A 20,318-nucleotide genomic window follows, 5' to 3' on the forward strand; every position below is an offset into this window, starting at 1 on the left:
AGGAGATACATAGAAAAGCACCAGTCAGAAATGAAGAATACAATAACTGAAATAAAGGGTACATTACAGAGAATCAATAGTAGAGTAGATGAAGCAGAGAATACCACATAAGAACAGAAAAGAAAGAAAGAAAAGGAATTTAAAAAATGAGGATAGTTTAAGGAGCTTCTGGGATAACTTCACATAATCATTAAAAATTGAAGGTGAAGTAGAGAGCTTCCGAGACAAGATAAAAGCTAAACGAGTTTATTACCACCAAACCAGTATGATAAAAAAAGGTTAAATGGTTTTCTTTTAGAAAAGGAAAGAAAAAAAAGAGGAACGTAGTTAGAAAGAATAAAATGGTAATAAATATATACCTATCAATAATCACTTTAAATGAAAATGGGTTAAATGCTCCAATCAAAAAAAAAAATATAGGACTGAATAGGTAACAAAACAAGACCCTTACGTATGCTGTCTATGAGAGACTTCAGATTGAAAGACATATACAGATGGAAAGTAAAGGGATGGGAAAATATTTCATGAAAATGGAAACAAACAACAACAACAAAAACCCAGAAAGCTGGGGTAGCAATACTTATACCAGACAAACTTTAAAACAAAGGCTATAACAAGAGACTCAAATACCCATCAATTCCACTTCTGGGTATTTATCTGAAGAAACCCCAAATACTAATTTGAAAGGCTAAATACGTATATTTGTTCATTGCAGCTATGTTTACAATAGCCAAGATATGGAAGAAACCTAATTGTCCATGAATAGATGAATAGATAAAAATGTGGTGCATACATACAATGAAATATGACTCAGCCATAAAAATATCTCACCATCTCCAACAACATGGTTAGACCTAGAGGTTATTGTGCTGAGTGAAATAATTCAGACAGAAAAAGACAAATGCCAGATCATTTTACTTATATGTGGAATCTAAAAAACAAAATAAATGAACAAGCAAAACAGAAACAGACTCATAGATACAGAGAATATGTTGATGGTTGCTGGATGGGAGGAGGTTTGGCTGACAGGTGAAAAAGGTGAAGGGATTAAGAAATACAAATTGGTAGTTACAGAATAGTCATGGGGATGTAAAGTACAGCATAGGGAATATAGTCAATAATGTTGTATTATCTATGTATGATGTCAAATGAATTAACTAGATTTATCAGGGTTATTACTTAGTAAGTTATATAGTTGTCTAATTACTGGGTTGTCCACCTGAAACTAATACAATATTGTATGTCAACTGCAATTGAAAAATTAAAAAATAGTAAAAAATTGTGGGGCTTCTTAGATAACTCGAAGGTGCTGCAGCAGTTTCTGGTTTTCTTTCTTGTATTGTTTCTTTAGGTTTTGTGTGTGGAAACATAAAGAAGTATAGAAATGTGAAGGAAAAATATGGAAGGGTCATGTCTACATGTATAGTAGTAGTATTATATCCCAAGATATCTATGAGGGTAAAACCCAAGATATCGATGAACCCAGGGGTGCATATATTCTTTCCAATTCATGTTTTCAGTTTTCTTAAGATATTTTCCTAGAAGTGGGATCACTGGCTCAAATGGTAGTTTAATTTTTAATTTTTTAAGGAAACTCCATAGTGTTTTCCATACTAGCTGCACAGTCTGCATTCCCATCAGCAGTGTACTAGGGTTCCCTTTTCTCTAAATCCTTGCCAGCACTTGTCATTTGTTGGTGTGTTGATGGTAGCTATTCTGACAGGTGTAAGGTATATCTCATTGTGGTTTTAATTTGCTTTTCTCTGGTGATTAGTGATGTTGAACATCTTTTCATAAGTCTCTTGGACATCTGTATGCCCACTTTAGAGAAGTGTCTATACAGGTCTTTTGCCCATTTTTAAATTGGATTGCTTGTCTTCCTTTTGTTAAGTTGTATGTGTTCCTTATATACAATTTACAATAGCCCAAGTGCCCATCAGTAGATGAGTGGATAAAAAAGTTGTGATACATTTTAGAGAGGAAAGGAGAGGAGAAGAGAGAGAAGAAACTATGTGGCTAGAAAAAGAATGATCTTTTACCTGTGGAGACAGCATAGAGGGACCTGGAGTGTATTATGCTAAGTGAAATAAGCCCATCAGAGAAAGACAAGTATCACATGATCTCACTCATGTGAGAATCTAATAAACAAAATAAACTGATGAACAAAATAGATCCATAGACATAAAAGCCTGAAAAAGACTGACAAATCTCAAAGGGAAGGCAGGGTTGGGTGGGTGGGGAGAGATTAACTGGGGAATTTATAGGCACATATGCATAGCCCTTGGACACAAACAATAACTTAATTTTATTTTAATAATTTTATTTTTGTAGACAACCACATTTTTAAAAATTATATTTCTATTAATTTCAGAGAGGAAGGGAGAGGGGGAGAGAGAGAAGAAACATCTATACTAATAAAAGGGTAATATGCTAGTTAGAGTGGATGTCTTTCGGACGACCATCCATATGTCCTTCTTGACAAAGCCACGGCAGCTGCTGTGAGGGCTGGGCCCAGGCTCAGGCAGCTGCGGGCAGCTGTGAAGGGCCCAGGCTCAAGCAGCCACGGTCAGCTGTGAATGGCCCAGGCTCAGGCTGGCAGTGGCAGCAGCAGAGGGGTAATGGGGGCAGTGCCTTCCCCTGATCCACCAGGTCGCCTCCCATAGAGGAAGGCCAGACTGTGGCTTAAGCCAGGGGCCAAAGCAGAGGCAGTTAGGGTTAATCAGGCTGGCAGGGGAGCAAGTTAGGGGTGATCAGGCCAGCAGGGGGCCAAGGTAGGGGTGATAGGCCACCAGGGGGGCAAGGTAGAGGAGATCAGGCTGGCAGGGGGCAAGGTAGGGGTGATCAGCCAGCAGGCAGAGGCAGTTAGGGGCAATCAGGCAGGCAGGCAGAGGGGTTAGGGGTGATCAGGCAGGCAGGCAGAAGGGGTTAGGGGCAATCAGGCAGGCAGGCAGGCAAGTGGTTAGGAGCCAGTCATCCAGGATTGTGAGAGGGATGTCTGACTGCCTGTGGGATCGGGATAAACTGGCAGTCGGACATCCCCCGAGGGGTCCCAGATTGGAGAGGGTGCAGGCTGGACTGAGGAACCCCACTCCGTGCACGAATTTCATGCACTGGGCCTCTAGTTGGTTATAAGACTTGTGTTCAGTTAATATTCAACTGGTTAATCAGGTTGATTGTTCTATAATTTAGTTGTAATTTTATTTGGACTTGAGATGAGGTGCGTGTAACTTCCATCTACTTCTTAGCCATTTCAGATCTTTTTAAAAAAGTTAATTTAACTTTATTCTCACCTATAAATGTTACAGAAATTTGGAACTAAAATTAAAAGCATTTGGCCCAGCTGGTATAGCTCAGTGGTTGAGTGTTGACCTATGAACCTGGAGGTCACAGTTCAATTCCCAGTCAGGGCACATGCCCGGGTTGCAGGCTTGATCCCCAGTGTGGGGCATGCAGGAAGCAGCCAATCGATGATTCTCTATCATCATTGATGATTCTATCTCTCTCTTCCTCTCCCTCTCTGAAATCAATAAAATATAAATATATATTTTTTAAAAAGCATTTGTGGTGCCTAGATTAAAAAATAAATTATTTCCAACTCCTTCCTATTATGAAAGATAGCTGCAATAAACATGGGTTTGCAAATATCTATGTATGACCTTGCATTCAATTCTTTTGGATATGTACCCTAAAGTGTGATTTCTGTTCAAAAGGTCATTCTCTTTTTAATATTTTGAACAACATCTGTACTGTTTCTAAATAGTTGGGCAATTTTACATTGCTCCTGAGATTGCACAATATTTCCAATTTCTCCACATCCTGATACTTATTTGTTTTAATAAAATTTATTGGGGTGATACTGATTAATAAAATTATATAGCTTTCAAGTATGCAATTCTCTAATTCATCATCTGTATATTGCATTGTATGCTTACCATCCAAAGTCAAGTCTCCTCCCATCACCATATATTTGATTTCCCTTTATCCATTACGACCTCCATCCCCTCTCCTCTGGTAACCAACATATTGTTGTCTGTGTCTATGAGTTTTTGTTGGTTTGTTTTTCTTGTTTGTTCATTTGTTGCTTTCAGTTTCATCTCACATATGGTTCTTGACTTTTTCTGTCTGACTTCATTGTGCTTATCATCATATTCTCAAGATCCAAGCCCTCAGCTAATATCATATTCAATGGTGAAAAACTGAAAGCTTTTCCTTTAAGATCAGGAACAAGATAAGGATGAATAAACACCATGTTTATACAACAGAACACTAGAAGGCCTAGCCAGAGTAGTCAGGCAAGACAAAGTTAAGTCATTCAAATTGGAAATGATGGAGCAAAAGTGTCACTTTTTGCAGATCATATGATATTTATATAGAAAACCCAAAGACTCCACCAAAAAATATTAGAAACAACCACCAACAACCCCACAGTAAAGTTGCAGGATACAAAATTAATATTAAAAAAATCCATTGCATTTTTATATGCTAAAATTAAAATCTCAGAAAAAGAAATGAAAAAAAAAATATTTTGCAATTGTAACAAAATGAATAAAATACCTACAGATAAAATTAACATAGCATGTGAAGGACATATGCACTGAAAAGTACAAAGTGTTATTAAAAGAGATAAAAAAAAACACACACAAAGAAATAAAGATATTCTATGTTCATGGATTGGAAGAATCAGTATAGTTAAAATATCCATATTATCCAAAGCAATATACAGATGTAATGCAATCGCCCATCAAAATCCCAAAGGAATTTTAAAGAGAAATAGAGCAAAAAATCATCAGATTTGTATGGAATAACAAAAGACCCTAAATAGCCAAAACTATCCTGAAAAAAAGAAGAATGAAGTAGGAGGTATCACACTCCCTGACTTCAAATTATTATTCAATAATTGTTATGATTATAACAATTGTTATGCTATTGTTATGATTAATTCTCACCCAAGGATACATTTCCATTGATTTTTTTTATCTTTATTGTTGAGCGAATTACAGATACCCCTCCCCCAATTTTTCCCCTTTGCCACGACCACCCAGTTACTGCCCCACCCCAGGCCTTTGCCACTTGATTGTCTGTGTAGCAGTGGCAAGCTCATACATACATGGATGTTGGGTTGCAGCAGTGGGGCTGGATGCACTTGTCTGTGGCCTTGGGGTGCTCGTTCAGGGCTGTTTTCCTGTAGACTCCTCTAAAACAGCACACTGTACAATCTTAAGCACCAAGAAATGCCCAGCTGAGCAGCATGCAGAGATAGCTACCAGCTCCTCTGCCAGGAGCAACAGAACACATGCCAGGATTTCCCACACCAACAGACAGATGCCCAACACACACACCCACACACATTCTCCCTTGAACATACTCACCCTCTAACACTCTCACCCTCACTCCAGTCCTGCATGCTATTAGGCAGGCGGGCAGGTGAGCGGTTAGGAGCCAGCGGTCCCAGATTGCAAGGGGGATCCCAGATTGGAGAGGTTGCAGGCCGGGCTGAGGGACCGCCCCCCATCCTATGCACGAATTTCATGCACCAGGCCTCTAGTCAATGATAAGAGAGAATCATTGATTGGTTGCTTCCTGCACATCCCACATTGAGAACTGAGCCTTCAGCCAGGCTTGTGCCCTGACAGGGAGTCAACCATGACCTCCTGGTTCGTAGGTTGACGCTCAACTGCTGAGCCATGCTGGCTGGGCTAGACAACCAATTTTAATAATCAAAAGCCACATTTGACTTTTAGCCTTGTCCACCAAATGGTAATCGGTAGTTTCCTGTGTCAGTTAAGGGTTTTATTATTATTACTAGAGGCCCTTTTGCACAAAATTAATGCCCTAGGGGGGTCCTTCAGCCCAGCCTGTGCCCTCTTGCAGTCCGGGACCCCTCGCTCCTTACTGCCTGCCTGCTCGCTGCTCCTTAGCACTGCCACAGAGGTGGGAGAGGCTCCCACTACCGCCACTGTGCTTGCCAGCCATGAGCTCGGCTTCTGGCTGAGCGGTGCACCCCCTATGGGAGTGCACTAACCACCAGGGGGCAGCTCCTGCATTAAGCATCTGTCCCCTGGTGGTTAGTGCACATCATAGCAACTGGTCATTCTGGTCATCTGCCATTAAGGTCGCTTAGGCTTTTATTATATAGACTAGAGGCCCATTGCACGAAGATTCGAGCAATAGGCCTTCCTTCCCCTGGCTGCCGGTACCGGTTTTCCTCCGGCACCCAGGACCCAGGCCTTTGGTCTGGCCTCGAGGCTTGGCTTCTCCGCTTGGGCCATAGCAGTGAGGCTTGGCTTCTCTGCTCCGACTGCAGTGGAGAAGCCAAGCCTCTTCAGTCTTCAGTCATCTTCAGTCTTCAGTCATCCTCAGTCTTTGCTCGCACCTGCATATGCAAATTAACCGCCATTTTTGTTGGGTTGATTTGCATACTCATCCTGATTGGCTGATGGGCGCGGCAGAGTGACACCAATTTGTATGTTTCCCTTTTATTAGTGTAGATTGTTGTTTTTAAGTAGAAGAAACTGATCCTCATTATCTAAAGCAAAAAAATTTTTGGACAGGTAACTCAGAATTAAAGGAAAATTGAAAACATATTTGGTGAGGGATAGACCTAGGGCAGTTCTTGGAGTCAAAATAATAGAAGTTCATGTACAGACACTACATCTGTCATTTTAGGGAATTTTCAGAGAGGGAGCTTATAGCTATTGCCCCCCTCCCCCCTGCCCCATCCCTTTGTTTACTGGTTTTGGAATTACTCATTTCCATAATAGACAATTCTTAGGTGATTATATCTTACTGACCTTGCTTGGGTCACATGTCAGCAGGACAATTTGAGATGAGGGAGGTGCAGAACCCTCCTAAAATGTGGTGCTGTTTCTTAATACAAGGGTAAAAGGATACTGGGCACAAATACCTGGTGTTTATTGTACTTGGTAAAGTTTCCCTAATTACTATCTTATCTCTTATTCCAAGTATCAACAAACTTTTACTTTAAAGAGCTAGATAACTATTTATGTTTTGAGGCCACACCATCTCTATTCCATCTACTCAGATCTGCTTCTGTAGTATGAAAATAATCCCAGACAATACATAAATGAATGAGCAGGGCTGTGTACCAATACGAACTTATTTACAAAAACAAGCAGCAGGGCAGATTTGGTGTACAATTTGCTGACTCCTTATTAACTCTGTTTCTGCTATCACCTGACTTTCTACTTTAGCTTCCTAATTGGATCTCCTAGAATCATATGCTGTCACAGGAAAATACTATTGCTTAAAGAAAATTTGTTTTTGCTCTTTCAATTCTGTTTCATTGTCCTTGTCTTTTCCTACTCCAATGTCTGAGATCCTTGATGATTAAAAATTTAGATTAGGCCTGATTTTTTATAGGGCAAGTCAACCTCCCTTGTTTTTTTTTTAATAAGAAATTATTTATTATATGTGTATATAATGAAATACTTCTCAACCCTAAGAAAAGATTAAATACTGCCATTTGCAACCACATGGATGGATCTTGAAAATATTATGCTAAGTGAAATAAGTCAAGCAGAAAAAGTTAAGAACCATATGATTTCACTCATATGTGGGATATAAAACTGAAAGCAATAATGAACAGACAAAAACAAGTGAACAAAAACTCACAGACACAGACAAAAGTATGGTAGTTACCAGTGAGAAGAGGGGATAGTAAAGGGTAAAGGGGGTCAAATATATGGTGGCAGAAGAAGGTTTGACTTTGGGTGGTGGGAACACAATGTAATATACAGATGACATATCATGGAAATGTATACTAGAAACCTATACAATTTTATTCACTAATTTCACACCAATAAATTTAATTTAAAAATAAGTTAGTTATTTTTGGCTTTTGCACTTTTATATAAATTTTAGTGTTAAATGTCAAATTCTATCATTGCACTGAATCTGTACATCAAATTGGAGAGATTTACATCTAGGATATCAAGACACATCTTTTTGTTAGTTATTAAATGTTTCCATTTTTGAAGGTTTTCTTTAATTTTAATGATAAATGCTTATGGTTTTCTTCTTAAGCTTTCACTCATTTTTAATTTTAGGTGCTTCATATTTGTATGCTACTTTAACTGCTATCTCTTAAAAGATATTTTTAACTATTGATAGAGAAGTACAATACTTTTTTTGTATGTTGAATTTGCATCCACAATTCTAGTTACACTGTCATATGATTAGATTTTTATTTCTTACTTACATAATCAAAGCTATGAATAATGATAACCTGACTTTTCTTGCTTTATAACTTAATATTTTCTATTCTTTTTTTATATTGCATTGCTACACTGGCTATAATAGTATTGAATAGATGATGAAAGCAGGTATTTTTCATTTTACCTAATTTTAAAGGGGATCTCTCTCTCTCTCTCTCTCTCTCTCTCTCTCTCTTTCTCCCCCCCACCCCCACCCCTTCCCTACCCTGCTCCTTCTCTCCTTCCCTCCTGTTTATCAAATTAAGGGACTAGTCTTCTTTACATAATTTTCTAAAAATATTTTGTCTGCTCCACAAAATTCTTCCAGCCTTTGCCCTCTGCTCAATTACAAATCCACGTCTAAAATGTTTAGTTGTAGCTGAAACCTGTTTGGCTCAGTGGATAGAGCATCGGCCTGCGGACTGAAAGGTCCCAGGTTCGATTCTGGTCAAGGGCATGTACCTTGGTTGCGGGCATATCCCCAGTAGGAGATGTGCAGGAGGCAGCTGATCGATGTTTCTCTCTCATCGATGTTTCTAACTCTCTATCTCTCTCCCTTCCTCTCTGTAAAAAATCAATAAAATATATTTTTAAAATGTTTAGTTGTATATTATAACAGCACCCCATTTCCAGGTAGAAAAATCTGTATTGCTTTATATTGGCTGCTCAATTGTTTGCTTTAGGGTTGGTTACTTTAGGGTTGACGGTCTTGTTTTTAATGAATGCAGTCATATTCAAGTGACATTAAATCACTTCATGTACATGAACCTTCAAATAATAGGCTTTCATTTCTCCCTTTCCAGCCTTTGAGCTATTGTTTTCATACACATCATATGGCTTACTACATATAATATAAATTGTACAACACATTGTTATTAGTTTTTCTGTAAACTATTACCTTTTTAAAAAAAATTCTCTATTGTTTAAAGTATTACATGAGTCTCCTTTTTTCCCCATTGACCTCTCCCCTGCCACCTCCACCCCCAAGCGGAAGCCCTTTTAAAGAGATTTAAATAATAAGAAAAACAGTCTTTATATTTACTCATGCAATTATGGTTTCTGGTGCTCATCTTTAATTTCTGTATTTCTTATTTATATCTGATACTATTTTTCTTCTGCTTAAAGGATTCTTTTATCATTTTATTTTTCGTTGTGCAGTTTTGCTAGTGATGTATACTTTTAACTCTTTGATTTCTAAAAAACATATTTTATGCTTTCAATTTTGAAAGGTATTTCTTTTGGATAATGAATTCCAGGCTGATGTTTTTCTTCCAGTACTTTAAAGATTTTGCTCTTCCTTCCTCCCTCCCTCCCTCCTTCCCTCCCTCCCTCCCACCTTTCTTTCCTTTCCATTCCTTTCCTTTCCTTTCCTTTCCTTTCCTTTCCTTTCCTTTCCTTTCCTTTCCTTTCCTTTCCTTTCCTTTCCTTTCCTTTCCTTTCCTTCCTTTCCTCCTCCCTCCCTCTCTTCCTTTTTTCCTCACCCAAGGATATTTTTCCATTGATTTTTAGGGAGAGTGGAAGAAAGAGGGAAAGACAGAGAGAAACATCAATGTGAGAGAAACACATCAATTCGTTGCCTCCTGCACAGGCCCTGGGAGAAGCCTGCAACCAAATAATGTGCCCTTGACTGGAATAGAACTGAGACCCTTTGGTCCACAGGCTTAGGCTCTTTCCACTGAGCAAAACTGGCGAGGGCTACTTGTATTGTTTCTGATAAGAAGAAGTCTTCTGTCCTCCTTATTCTTGTATGTAGTCTGCTTTTCTCTTCAGTATTCTTTTAAGATTTTACCACTGCTTTTAAATAATTTTATTATGATACTAGTGGCCTGGGGTGGGAACGGGCCTAAACCAGCAGTCGGACATCCCTCTCACAATCTGGGACTGCTGGCTCCTAACCACTTACCTGCCTGCCTGATTGCCCCTAACCGCTTCTGCCTGCCAGCCTGATCACCTCCTAACCACTCCTCTGCTGGCCTGATCACCCCCAAGGCTTTTTTTAGTATAGATATGACCCTTCACAGAAAATTTCACTAACCTTGCTTTTTTAAATAAGGGCTTTATGATTGAATCATTGGGGCCAGACACCAAGATTTCCTTTCTTTGAATAGTGAAGGGAATAATTATCTTGTCTTTAAGTTGCCCTGAACATCAAATGAGATAATGACTTAGAAAGTATAAAAGCACCATATAAAGACAACTGTCTTTTTCATTTACTGAAAAGACAATAATGTGGTAAAATGAAAAACACTATTTCTATTTTCCCCTTTCCTTCCTTTACAGCCTTTATTTAAACTTTGAAATTCATAAAAATTTCACTCCTATTTTCATTTCTTTACATTCAATATTATTTTATATTAGTTTCAGGTTTTATATTAGTTACAGAATAGAGGTTAGACAATCATATTCTTTACAAAGTGTTCCCCAATATTCCAGTACCCACCTGGCATCATACCATCATTACAACACTGTTGACTATATTCTCTATTTAAATGACAATAGGTTTGCAGGTTCCTTCCAATCTTTCTTTTGTGTTTCTCGCCCTTCCTTTTCTTTCTCATTTCTTCCCTCATTTTCTTTCTTTCTTTTTCTTTTTTTAAAATATGTTTTATTGATTTTTTACAGAGAGGAAGGGAGAGGGATAGAGAGTTAGAAACATCGATGAGAGAGAAACATCGATCAGCTGCCTCCTGCACACTCCCTACTGGGGATGTGCCCGCAGCCAAGGTACATGCCCTTGACTGGAATCGAACCTGGGACCCTTGAGTCCCCAGGCCGACCCTCCATCCACTGAGCCAAGCTGGTCAGGGCTTCCCTCATTTTCTTTATATAGTATTTCAATTGGCCCTCAAAGTTCAGTGAAGGCACTGGGACATGCTTAATCCATTTTTCAGACCAGGAAACAGGCCAATTCCAGTTGGCTATGGAACTAGGCTCAGCGCACAGGGAGCCCTCACAACTGCGCTGTCCGCCTTTCCTAAGGGACAGTCCAGGGCCTCGCAAATAGAACAAACCTCCCTGTGAGGCTTCTGAGCCTCGTTCTCAAGCACCTTTTCATCGTGTATGCTCCACATTCTTTCCTCTCCCCCGTCCCCTGCTCCCATTCTTTACTGCCCGCCCCCCCGCCCCCCTTCTGAAGAGCACATGGTAGGCTTCGCACTCACCATGAAGACGCGTGCCTCCATGGGACTGGGTGGGAAGTGGGGGTGGGGCGGGAACTGGCTTGCTTTTGGGCCAAGGCGGGAGCAGGAGTCCTTACCAGGCCATGGCAAGGCAGGTTAGCACCGGGAGTTTCCCCGAACCGCTGTAGTGGGGTACCTGGCAGTGCGGTGCCCCTCCACTGAGGTGGCGTCGCCCCTCAACACCCGCCTCAGGGCTGCGAGTCTACGCCCCTTCGCCCAGGCATCCTTCCACACTGGCTGTCATCGCCTCTTGTTTCCCGCATCTTTGTGCCACTGCAGAACCTCGCTCTCCTGGGCGAGGCAGATCCCCACCCACCGGCCCCCTGCCCCAGCCCGAGCGCCCTCCTCTGCACCCCACCTTGGCGCCGCTCTGCGCCCCTTGGACTGCCTGCCTCCTGGACAGCTGCTTTACTGAAGCTGCCCCTCAGGCGGAGGCCTGTCCATGCGCCTGCAGACCCCCTGGCAGGCCGCCGGCTCCAGGCCCGCTGCATCCCGGAAGCTTCCTCCTCCTTCAGGTGCTCTCCTCAGACCCCTGGGAGCTTGGCTCTGGCAGCCCTGTCCCTCCATGGCTTCCTGCAACCCCTGCTCCACTTTGCTTTCCCGGGCCACCTGTCAGGACACTGCCAGGGTGCCCTGCTGCAGGCAGCGTGGTCCTGGGGTATGGGGTGGGGGTTTGGGGAGCAGATCCAGTGAAGTTAATAAACCCCAGGTCAGCATTGGGATTTGGCTGCAGGCTGCGGGAGAGTCTGCCTGGGTGGGACGAAATCAGGCATAGACCCTGAGTGCCGCCCACCTGTGAACGGTGGTGATGTGATGGTGTCCCAGAAAAATTTGCATATTCCTCCATTATATATAGAGATATATTGAAGTAATTGTTTTTATATTATTGTGGCTTTTTGCATAGTTTTCCTCAAATTTGAAAAGAATTTAGCCATTATTTTTTTAAATACTTTTTCCTTACCCCTACTCTTCATCATGAATTACAATTATAAGCACATTAGTTCACTTGAAATTGTCCTACAGCTCACTCATGATCTGTTCATTATTTTTTAGTCTTTTTTCCTTTCATTATTTTAGCATTTTGATTGCCAACATGTATTAAACTTTTCTGAATACTAAGTATATCCAAAGATTCATATTTAAGTTAGAAAATATTATTTGGGGGCCTTAATTCTCATTAAGAATTTATTATATTTATTTTTCATATTTTATGAGAAATTGTTATACTTTATGTTTAATTTGTGAGAACTTTTCCACTGTTGTGAATTTGATATCTGTTGGAAGTTGTGGGCTGAAACAGGAAATAACCACTTAATACTTTAATAGGTCTCCTATATTAAGCACATCTAAAATTTTCAATAATCTAATTTAATTTTTCTCTACTTTCTTGAATAAAATAATCTGGAACTATGTGGTAGTTCAAGAATACTTTAAAACATGTAGTCAGTAGTGCCATAATATTTGTTTTGAAATGCAAATTTGAACACAGTTGAACAATTTGAGCATAATATGAATTTTATATTTGCTTTATGCTCATTTTATCTCCAAAAAGTATAGATAAAGGCAGAAAAGAGTATCTATAAGCTACCTTAGTTCACCGTGTATATAGTGTACCACACCAGTTCATATCTGGTGTTACGACTTTTCATTTCGTTTCAGATAACCAACCTTCCAACACTGCACAAAAATTCACAAGTTGCAACCTATTCAACACTCACTTCCACAAACTAACTCGTGTCTTTTTCAAGATAAAAAGCTATATTTTTCATAGTACATGTTTTGTAATTATTTAACTGTATAAAACTGTATTAATGTTTTTATTAGGTTGTTATTTTTAAAAATGTATCACTGACAACTTTTTTGTGTGCTGTGCACCTAACCCTACTTCCCCATACATCCTGCAGTTTATATTGCATGAGTTTTCAAGGTGAGGTGGTTTTCATGAAGGTATATACCATATTACAGAAGAACTGACTATAATTTATTGGGGGAATTCAATTATTTTTATATGTGTTAACTTATATACAACTTACATTATGTAAAACACTATAATAAACATTCTGAATGTATCATTATTTTTTTCCTTTTATTCAGATAATTTTCCTTGAAAAATAGTATAGTGATTCTCAATGTAAAATGGAAATCTTAACAATGTTTATTATCATATACTTCCCTATAATTTATTGTCTCATTAATGTTTTCTGGCTTATATAAAATTACACAGACAACAAAGCCGACATATGATCGAACAAAGAAAACTATGAAAATGGAGAAGAAAAAAGCTAAAGAAAAATCTGAGGATTCAGAACCGTAAGACATAAAGATACAATGCTAATGCTTTCTTTCCTTGTTAATTTACATTTTTATTTTACACAATTTGAGGTAATATAAACATAACTTATTAATAGGTTTCTTAAAAAAATAACATTAGCAAATATAGTCATGAGCCATATTACAACAACATATTGGTCAACAACAGATGACATGGGCAGTGGTCCCAAAATATTATAATGGAGCTGAAAAATTCCTATCACATGGTGATATTGTAGATGTTGTAATGTCATAGTACATCACATTACTCTGTTTGTGATGATGCTGGTGTAACAAACCTACTGCACTGCCAATCGTATGAAAATATAGCATATACAACTTTGTACAGTACATCACACTTGATAATGATAATAAATGACTATGTATTTACAATTTTTATTGTTATTTCAGAGTATACTCTTTCTACTTATAAAAAATGTTTATTGTAAAACAATATGTCATGTTATGCTGGAAGCAACCTCATATATATTCATGTTACTGTGTCTCTTAGTTGCATAATTTTCTCTTATGCTTGCTTTAATCTCATGTTATTTATGTTTCATGTAGCATAAGTATCTACACTAATAAAAAAGAAACATGCAAATTAACCATCATTCTGCCACTCTGCTACACCCACCAGCAAATCAGGAGCGAGTATGCAAATTAACCCAACTAAGATGGCAGCGGCCATGGAGCTGGAGCAAGCAGGCAGCTTGGGTTGCCTCCAGCGATGGAGAAAGCCAAACTTCCCTCCTGCCCTGGCCAGCCCTGGGCTCCGCTCAAGACTACAAAGTTTTAATTATAGAAGATAAATAAATCCCAGATACCTGCTTCCAGCCCACCCTGACCTCTTCTCAAGGAGGTGCTGGGGGAAAAAAAGAAAAAAGAAAAAAAGGAGAGGCTGGGAGCTTGGGTCACCAGGGGACATGGGCAGCCTGAAAACGGCCCTCAGCCCCTCATCCAGGCTGGCCAGGCACCCCAGCGGGACACCCCCCCACCCTGACGGGGCTGTGGGCAGCCTGAAAACGGCCCTCAGCCCCTCATCCAGGCTGGCCAGGCACCCCAGCGGGACACCCCCCCCACCCTGAAGGGGCTGTGGCCAGCCTGAAAACGGCCCTCAGCCCCTCACTAAGGCTGGCCAGACACCCCAGTGGGGACCCCCACCCTGAAGGGGCTGTGGGCAACCTGAAAACGGCCCTCAGCCCCTCATCCAGGCTGGCCAGGCACCCCAGTGGGACACCCCCCCACCGTGAAGGGGCTGTGGCCAGCCTGCAAACAGCCATCAGACCTCACCCAGGCTGGCCAGGCACCCCAGCGGGCCCCCACCCTGATCCAAGACACCCTTCAGGGCAAACCAGCTGGCCCCCACACATGCACCAGGCCTCTATCTATACTAATAAAAGGGTAATATGCTAATTAGACTGGGAGACCTTCCAGGAGACCTTCCAGATGTTCTTCTGCACAAAGCCATGGTGGCGGGGCTGAGGTAGAGGTGGTTAGAGGCTAAGAGGGGAGGGCAGTTGTGGGTGATCAGGCCAGGATGGGACGGCCATTGTGGGTGATCAGGCTGATGGGGAGCGGGGTCATTGGGGATAAGCAGACCAGCAGGTGGGCCAGTTGGGGGTGAGCAGGCCATCAGTGGGGGTCAGTTTGAAATGATCAGGACAGCGGGGGGGGGGGCAATTTGGAGTGAGCAGGCCAGCAGGGAGGCAGTTGGGGGCGAGCAGGCCAGTGGGGAGGGACAATCAGGGAGCAAGGCAGGCAGGCAGGTGAGTGGTTATGAGCCAGCAGTCCCAGATTGTGAGAGGGATGTCCAACTGCTGGTTTAGGCCTGATCCCTGTAAACCGGCAGTAGGACATCTTTTGAGAGGTCCCATATTGGAGAGGGTGCAGGCCAGGCTGAGGGACACCACCCCCCCCTCCATGCACCGGGCCATTAATAGTATTTATAAAATCTACAGTATTGTACAGTAATGTTCTAGGCCTCATGTTCGCTCACCACTCACTCACCTACCCAGAGCAACTTCCAGTTCTCCAAGATACATTTATGATTAGTGCCCTACACGGGTGTACCATTGTAAATTTTTATACTATATTTTTACTGTATCTTTTCTATATTTATACATATTTAGGTACACAAGTACTATTGTGTTACAACTGTGTACAGTATTCAGCACAGTAACATGCTATACAGGTCTGTAGCCCAGGAGCAATAGGCCTAGGTGTGTAGGTGGCTGTACCATCTATGTTTGTGTCAGTGCATACTCTCTGATGTTTGTACAATAATAAAATCACCTAACAATGGATTTTTCAGAATGTATCCTTATTGTTGGTGATGCATTACTATGTATAGTTTTATAAGCAAATAAGGATATGATTGTGGGAGAAAGCTGAGAAGTGAAGCATGAACTAAAGAGGAGGAGAATGAACCACAAAACATTTAGGAACAGGCAGGCAGAATTAAATTTTTAAATAGTTTTAGGGGAAAGAATTTACATTGTGTCCTTGATGGTTTAGCTAATGATTTGTAATTTGTACATTAACTCCTTAGTCTGGGCTATGATTTTTTATTTTTAACTGAAATTCTTGCTTTTTTAAAAATTATCACCCAAGGATATATTTTTTAAATTGATTTTAGAGAGAGAGGAAGGGAGAAATGGGGAGAAATAGAGAGAGACATTAATGTGAGAGAGAAATATTATACATGCCCTGACTGGGGATCAAACCCATAACCTTTTAGTGTATGGGAAGACACTCCATCCACCTGAGCCACCCAGCCAGGGCTTTACAGACTTCTTCATTGTACTTATTTTATAAAAAAAATTACCTATATTTTAATGTAAATGGATTTTATAAACTGGTCTTATTAAATGAATACCATCTTTAGTAAAATAAAATAACTTTTGCATTTAAATTGAATTGGTCAAGCCCTGATATAAATATATAGTTTAAAAAGAAATGAAGAATTCCATGTTTATGCAGCTCCACAAAATCTATAAAGAAATTCATTGGACAAATGACTTTGATCTTTGACTTAGCAAAGAAAAGATGACCAGAGGGAAAAAAATGGACCAATGTATTTTGAAACTCCTTGCCCTATCTCATCTTTCCATATTTTAATCATAGCAATGAGAAGTTCATTTGAGAAATGTTATTTAATTATTTATCATTTAACCTATGTGGATTTTATGGCTTTTATAAATATATAAATTTCTTTTGAAGATATTCATTTTTATAAAGGGTTTAATTAAACATTTAAAAATTAGCTGTGCAATTAAAAAATATCATGATATATTTTAAAACATTTTTAATTACAGGAAAAAGTCTCCAGCCAAAGAGCTTAAAACAGAATTCCTTAAAGCCCAGGTAATACACTCTCTTTATGCCTCTAAATTTGATTAATAAGTGCACTGATAATTATATGTATAGACAGTATTGGTATGCACATGAACATAAGTGTGTATGTGTATCTGTGTATATGTGTGTACTGAAGTTCTTTCTAAGATATGTCTTTCTTGTTGGTTGACTCTTCTCAGTAAGTTTCACAAAATAAAATGCTAAGTCTAGGAATGTTTATTGTCAAGGTTATGAAAATTATGTTTTACTCAACCATAGGCAATATCATGGAGGAAAGAATATCATATTGGTAGTCAACAGGGACTTACTAGTTATGTGACATTGGACAAGTCCCTTTTTTTCTGGACCTAAACAAATATTCATTAACTAGCAGCCCAGTGCACGAAATTCATGCACTGGGGAGGGGGGGAGTTGTCCCTCAGCCCAGCCTATGCCCTCTCACAATCCGGGACCCCTTGGGTATGGTCCCCAGCCTGGCCTGTGATCAGGGCTTATTGGGGCTTTCCTTCCCCCAGCTGCTAGCACTGCCGCTGCCACTCCTTGCCATCTGTGAGGTGCTGCCCCATCTCCCCTGCCACCAGTCTCCTCCTTCTGTGGGCAACAGGCATGGGGTGTAATCGCTTGGCTGGCCTGGGACTCCCTTTGTGGGGTGATCAATTGTTGGGCTCTGTGATCAATTTTCCCGCAGAGGGAGGCCCTGCCCACCTGGCTGGGGCTCCACAATCGACTGCCATGCAGAGGGTGGCCTGTGCCTCCCTCTTTGGGGTGAACAATTAATCACAGAGCCCCCCAATTGATCACCCCACAGAGGGTGAACTGAGCTTCCTCTGTGGGGCGATTGTGGGGTGATGGCAGGGCCCCCAGACCAATCGCCTTGCACCTCCCTTGGCTGGCCTGGTGCCAGTGTGTGTAATAGCATGATTATCCGGAAGGTCATTCTGCTGTTTTGGTTTTTCGGTTGATTTGTATATTATGCATTATAGATAATGAAAGGTTTGCTCTTACAAAGATATATCATGTATCTGTTTTTGTCTTTATATATCTACTAGAGGCCCGGTGCACGAAATTAGTGTACAGGGTGGGGGGAGTGGTCCCTCAGCCTGGCCTGCACCTCTCCAATCTGGGATCCCTCTCACAACCCGGGACCGCTGGCTCCTAACCGCTCACCTGCACACCTGCCTGATAGCCCCTAACTGCCTCTGCTTGCCAGCCTGGTCACCCCTAACTGCCTGCCCCTGCTGGCCTAGTCACCCCTAACTACCCTCCCCTGCTGGCCTGGTCACCCTAACTGCCCTCCCCTACCAGCCTGGTCATCCCTAATTGCCTTCTCCTGCCGACCTGGTCACCACTACCAGCCTGGTGGCCCCTAACTGCCTTCCCCTGCTGGGCTGGTCATGCCTAATTCCCCTCTCCTGCTGACCTGGTCACCACTAACCACCTCTGTCTCAGCACCTGCCACCGTGGCTTTGTCCAGAAGGACGTGTGGATGGATGTCCAAAAGATGACTGGTCTAATGAGCATATTACCTTTTTATTAGTATAGATACTAGTGGCCCAATGCATGAAAATTCGTGCACTTGGGGGGATCGCAGTCTGGGACCCCTCGGGGGATGTCCATCTGCTAGCTTAGGCCTGCTCCCCTGGGGATTGGGCCTAAGCTGGCAGTCAGATATCCCTCTGGCAACATAGGAGTGCCTTGGGGATGTCCAACTGACAGATGTCCTTAGTGCTGTGGAGGAGGCAGGCGAGGCTTCTGAAACCACCACAGCACTTGCAGCCATCAGCCCAGTTTGAGGCTGAGCGGAGCTCCCTCTGTGGGAACCCACTGACCACCAGAGGGCAGCTCCTGCATTGAGCATCTGTCTCCTGGTAGTCAGTGCGTCATAGTGACCAGTCATTCCCAGTCTTTCTGCTGTTAGGGTTAATTTAAATATTACCCTTTTCTTTTATACTAGTAGCCTGGTGCATGAAATTCGTGCACATTAAAAGGGAATTAATTGCCCTAACTGGTTTGGCTCAGTGAATAGAGCATCAGCCTGTGGACTCAGGGTCCCGGGTTCGATTCCAGTCAAGGGCATGGACCTTGGTTGCTGGCACATCCCCAGTGGGGAGTGTGCAGGAGGCAGCTGATCGATGTTTCTCTCTCATTGATGTTTCTAACTCTCTATCCCTCTCCCTTCCTCTCTGTAAAAAATCAATAAAATATATTTTTTTAAAAAGGGAATTAATTAGCAGAGATATTTTAACATTGCTGTTTGCCCTTTCTCTATAATAGAAATGTGAGAGATGAAAGGAAATTAGTAAAATGTATATGAAAATAATATATAAATTTATTAATAAATAAACAGTAACAAAAGGATATAACAATAACAGAGGCATGATATAAAAATGACAAAAACATGATATGAAAACAACAAAAACATGATATAAAAACAACAGTGATGCAATGACTGATAAAATGATTAAACTTATTCTAATATCTCCCTGTACACCACATTAAGAGTGAAAACACTTTCAGAGTGCTTGACTAATTTTCCTTGTGATGAAGTACTTAGAACTTTGACTGTAACATCACATGCTCTTCAAACTTGAGAGAAAGCAACATATAATTGACCATGTGCAAAAACGGGTTCAGGTAGGAATATGCCTACTCTGTCTAGAGTTTGTCCTTATGATCTATTAATAGTCATCACAAATGCTGGCATCACGGGAAACCATTGTCAAATCAATTTAAATGGGAGGCCAGTGTCAGATGGGGACAAATTAATTCTTGGAATCTGAACAGCCTCTCCCTCTGCAGATCCTGTTAATACTTCAGCTTCAATAATGTCGTAATCTTAGGTCATTAGATTAGGTAGTAAGATTAGGTCGTAATCTTTTGATAATAAATCTGGTACCATTACCAAGATCCCATTTACTATTGAGATTTCTCAATAGCATGATGATTGCACCCACTTTCAATTTTAATTTATGACACGGCATTCCCGAAGGAATAATACTATTCAGAAATTCGATGGGGAAATTTTCCTTTGTTTCTTTGTTATGGGGTGGGGCCAAAACATTAGTAACAAAGAAACAGAATTAAACAGAATTGTGGGGAGCCACTACAGTGTTTTGGACAGGTTCAAGCCTTGAACTGATGAGAGGGCACAGTCTTCTCATTGCCACGTGCAAGTCCCAGCTTGTAGGGCAGGGCCCTCCCAGCACAATTATAGCCAACAGCTGTAGTTGTAAGCTTGAACCTATGGTCTGAACACCTG

The 20,318-nt window shown here is 41.0% G+C and overlaps 1 protein-coding gene across 1 annotated transcript in view; it reads left to right on the forward strand.

Annotated features, from left to right (window-relative positions):
* Positions 1 to 20,318, forward strand: part of LOC132231028 (coiled-coil domain-containing protein 7-like) — a 189,415-nt gene that overhangs the window by 139,496 nt on the left and 29,601 nt on the right. Inside the window, exons 12-13 of the mRNA XM_059689478.1 lie at positions 13,617 to 13,702; positions 17,020 to 17,068. Of these exons, the coding sequence (XP_059545461.1) occupies positions 13,617 to 13,702; positions 17,020 to 17,068 (135 nt within the window). The remainder of the gene's footprint in view (positions 1 to 13,616; positions 13,703 to 17,019; positions 17,069 to 20,318) is intronic.

This window comes from Myotis daubentonii, chromosome 1 (assembly GCF_963259705.1).
Source record: "Myotis daubentonii chromosome 1, mMyoDau2.1, whole genome shotgun sequence".
NCBI lineage: Eukaryota > Metazoa > Chordata > Mammalia > Chiroptera > Vespertilionidae > Myotis > Myotis daubentonii.